This window comes from Rutilus rutilus (genome assembly GCF_951802725.1).
Source record: "Rutilus rutilus genome assembly, chromosome: 7".
Classification (NCBI taxonomy): domain Eukaryota; kingdom Metazoa; phylum Chordata; class Actinopteri; order Cypriniformes; family Leuciscidae; genus Rutilus; species Rutilus rutilus.
In genome coordinates this window covers 342,710-347,500 of record NC_140221.1, presented here as the reverse complement: position 1 = coordinate 347,500, position 4,791 = coordinate 342,710, and the positions used below count along the sequence as shown (strand labels likewise).

General features: G+C 37.6%; 1 protein-coding gene across 1 annotated transcript in view; it reads right to left on the bottom strand.

Annotated features, from left to right (window-relative positions):
* The window catches only part of ddx54 (DEAD (Asp-Glu-Ala-Asp) box polypeptide 54), a 33,202-nt gene extending 31,507 nt beyond the window's left edge, over positions 1-1,695 (bottom strand). Inside the window, exon 1 of the mRNA XM_084414427.1 lies at positions 1,347-1,695. Within this exon, the coding sequence (XP_084270553.1) occupies positions 1,347-1,454 (108 nt within the window). The 5' untranslated portion in view covers positions 1,455-1,695. The remainder of the gene's footprint in view (positions 1-1,346) is intronic.
* Between the last annotated feature and the right edge of the window lie 3,096 nt (positions 1,696-4,791).

Here is a 4,791-nt window from a genome sequence, read left to right as displayed (position 1 = left end):
TGTGTGTGTGTGTGTGTGTGTGTGTGAGAGAGAGAGAGAGAGTGTGTGTGTGTGTGTGTGTGTGTGTGTGTTTGAGTGAGTGACCACCACTGCCATCGGCCTCTCCTCCATCCCCTTCATCATCAAGCCCATCGACAGGTGTGTGTGAGAGTGAGTGTGTGTGTGTGTGTGTGTGTGTGTGTGGCGCGATCGAACAGTGGAAACATAAAAACATACTCCGTCACGTTCATACAAGACATCATTCAAACTGCAAAGTGTTGCAAAACATTGGAGGATATTTTGCAAATAATTTATTTAAAATGTTTTTATGACAGTTTGTTTTCAGAAGTTTCAGAAAGTAAAATAGTAAAGAAAAATTTAAACTTTTTTATTTAAGTATCTATTTATTATTAATTATTTATTTTGTATTTATAACCTCATTGTATTAATTTATAAAGTAACATTATAGCGTGACATTTGTGTCAACAATCGTCAAGCACAGGTGACCCCGTGCGGTGGGAGTCTGGGCCGGCACCGGACGATACTCTCATGATCCGATTCATATCTCGATACTGAACTCACGATACCATATTATGGCCATACTCCAAGACATATGATAAAAGGTGAACAAAAATGTACTGTTGATTAAAAAGCTAAATTTGATATTACACTGTGTGTGTAAATGAACAGGCTTGGACTTGGTGCTGAAACCCAAAGCAGGACAATAGAGAGATCAGAATAACAATATTCATGATTCTGAAGCTGAAAATATAGAATTATTTTAGACGAATATGCTTGATCTCTGTCATTCTGTCATATATTTAAAGTAATGAAAATAAAATAAAAAGGCCACTTTTTAATAAGACACTTGGCTTTTTCACACTTACATATTGTTGCATTTTTTTGTATTGCGATATCTTGTGACACCCCTAATAAATACGGTTGGTAATTATATGCTTTTGTTGAAGCTGCCAGCCCAAATTATTTAATCTTATTTTTAAAACAATCCTGTTAAACAGCAGAATACCTGGTGAAAAACTACATTACCCATAATGCTGTGCAGAAATTCCACCAATCAGATGCGATCAAATGACTAATAATCGATTATTCGTTTTTGAATATGTGCTCATTATTCCAGCAAGGGTCACATATTACACTGAGACATCTAAAGCTACATTAATACACTTTATGTTGGAACATAATATGAGTTCGGAACAGAAACCGGATTGAATGTAAACGCGCTTCTGTCGTCAAACTACAACCAAAACATTTCTATTAATTAATATAACGGACGCGATCTTTTAATAACACATGAACCGATAATAAAACAGCAGATATGTGACTGTATCGGGGTAGTTTGGACTCACTGTCTCATCGTCGTCTTTGACTCCTGCAGCCACTTCAAACTCTTCATCATCAGACTCGTGGTCTCTGTGCTTCCTCCTCTTCGTCAGCTTCTTCCTCCTGTGGGCCATCAGTGTGTTCGCTTCTACAACCCGCTGAGATCTAACGTACGCGCTGGACTGATGAGGGGTCCGCTGTTTAATCGAGGAGATCAGGGGCTCCGAGAGATGAAAACACCGGAGACACGGGAAACACGTGTGCGTGAGGAGCGGCGCGGAGAGATGACGCACGCAGAGAGCGCGGCGCGGAGAGATGACGCACGCCGAGAGCGCGGCGCTGCAGTTCACGGAGTCGCCACACGGTGGCAGCACTAACTGCGCGTGCACGCGGTCATTCGGGACTGTTAAACGTTTAGCGAATTATTTGTGGCAACATTCCGGCTTTAGAAAAAGCTCTGGATGTGTCATCACTTCAAAACATCTGCAACGTTTCATCTGGAAGAGTAGTTTACATGGGTATACAAATAAAACTTAAAAAATAACCTCAAAAGAAAGTTCCGAAACATTTGGTTCCCAAAAAATAACCAAATGTGAACCATATGGCAAGGTTGAGCAGATGTGCAGTGTTAAGTTTAGGTTTCGCTGCTGAGGGTTTATGCTTTCATTTATTATCAAAATCATATGAAACTCAACAGAAACTCATGAACAACATGAGAGAAAGTAAATGATGACAGAAGGATCATTTTTTAGGTGAACAATCACTTTAATTCTGAAGAGAAACATGTTTTGTTGAGTATTAATCAATAATCACAGCTCTGTCTGAAACTGAAGGAATAATGAATATGTTCTAAGAACGTGTTTCCTTGTTTATACAAACATTAAGAGAACATTCGCTTACACTTGGTAACCCTTTATTTTAAGGTGTCATACAGTGTAATTATATATTTAAGGACTGAGTAATATTAATTAACTACATGTAGGCCTACTACAGGGTTAGGGTAGCATTAGGATTTGGTTGAGGGTTAGTTGCATGTAATTATGCATAATTTACTGTTAAAGTATAGGCTATGTGTAACATAATTAACAAGGACACTGTAAAATAAAGTGTTACTGAACATTCCATTGTATCATTCTTCAGACATTATAGAACGTTACTTTTGAATGTTCTCTGAACCTCCTGAAACAAGTAACATTTGAAAAAAACATTAGACGAATCAATCTAAAATATTTCAGAAAAAAAATATATAAATTAATGTTTTTGTTCTAACGTTTTGAGAACATTATTAAAATCAGATAACTTTGAATTAACGATACTGGAGGACCGTTTCTTTATAGCTGTGAGAATCTTGCCAGAACGTTCCCTGTTCACTGCGTTTCTCAAATGGACTAATGAGACAATTAAACGAGTGATAAAGGAGTGATGAAACAACTGAACGAGTGATAAAGGAGTGATGAAACAACTAAACGAGTGATAAAGGAGTGATGAAACAACTGAACGAGTGATAAAGGAGTGATGAAACAATTGAACGAGTGATAAAGGAGTGATGAAACAACTGAACGAGTGATAAAGGAGTGATGAAACAACTGAACGAGTGATAAAGGAGTGATGAAACAACTGAACGAGTGATAAAGGAGTGATGAAACAACTGAACGAGTGATAAAGGAGTGATGAGTGATAAAGGAGTGATGAAACAACTGAACGAGTGATAAAGGAGTGATGAAACAACTAAACGAGTGATAAAGGAGTGATGAAACAACTGAACGAGTGATAAAGGAGTGATGAAACAACTGAACGAGTGATAAAGGAGTGATGAAACAACTGAACGAGTGATAAAGGAGTGATGAAACAACTGAACGAGTGATAAAGGAGTGATGAAACAACTGAACGAGTGATAAAGGAGTGATGAAACAACTGAACGAGTGATAAAGGAGTGATGAGTGATAAAGGAGTGATGAAAAAACTGAACGAGTGATAAAGGAGTGATGAGTGATAAAGGAGTGATGAAACAACTAAACGAGTGATAAAGGAGTGATGAAACAACTAAACGAGTGATAAAGGAGTGATGAAACAACTGAACGAGTGATAAAGGAGTGATGAAACAACTGAACGAGTGATAAAGGAGTGATGAGTGATAAAGGAGTGATGAAACAACTAAACGAGTGATAAAGGAGTGATGAAACAACTGAACGAGTGATAAAGGAGTGATGAAACAACTAAACGAGTGATAAAGGAGTGATGAAACAACTGAACGAGTGATAAAGGAGTGATGAAACAACTGAACGAGTGATAAAGGAGTGATGAAACAACTAAACGAGTGATAAAGGAGTGATGAAACAATTGAACGAGTGATAAAGGAGTGGTGAAACAACTGAACGATAAAGGAGTGATAAAGGAGTGATGAGTGATAAAGGAGTGATGAAACAATTGAACGAGTGATAAAGGAGTGATGAAACAACTGAACGAGTGATAAAGGAGTGATGAAACAATTGAACGAGTGATAAAGGAGTGATGAAACAACTGAACGAGTGATAAAGGAGTGATGAAACAATTGAACGAGTGATAAAGGAGTGATGAAACAATTGAACGAGTGATAAAGGAGTGATGAAACAACTGAACGAGTGATAAAGGAGTGATGAAACAATTGAACGAGTGATAAAGGAGTGATGAAACAACTGAACGAGTGATAAAGGAGTGATGAAACAATTGAACGAGTGATAAAGGAGTGATGAAACAACTGAACGAGTGATAAAGGAGTGATGAAACAACTGAACGAGTGATAAAGGAGTGATGAAACAACTGAACGAGTGATAAAGGAGTGATGAAACAACTAAACGAGTGATAAAGGAGTGGTGAAACAACTGAACGAGTGATAAAGGAGTGATGAAACAATTGAACGAGTGATAAAGGAGTGATGAAACAACTGAACGAGTGATAAAGGAGTGATGAAACAACTAAACGAGTGATAAAGGAGTGATGAAACAACTGAACGAGTGATAAAGGAGTGATGAAACAATTGAACGAGTGATAAAGGAGTGATGAAACAACTGAACGAGTGATAAAGGAGTGATGAAACAACTGAACGAGTGATAAAGGAGTGATGAAACAACTAAACGAGTGATAAAGGAGTGATGAAACAATTGAACGAGTGATAAAGGAGTGGTGAAACAACTGAACGATAAAGGAGTGATAAAGGAGTGATGAGTGATAAAGGAGTGATGAAACAATTGAACGAGTGATAAAGGAGTGATGAAACAACTGAACGAGTGATAAAGGAGTGATGAAACAATTGAACGAGTGATAAAGGAGTGATGAAACAACTGAACGAGTGATAAAGGAGTGATGAAACAATTGAACGAGTGATAAAGGAGTGATGAAACAATTGAACGAGTGATAAAGGAGTGATGAAACAACTGAACGAGTGATAAAGGAGTGATGAAACAATTGAACGAGTGATAAAGGAGTGATGAA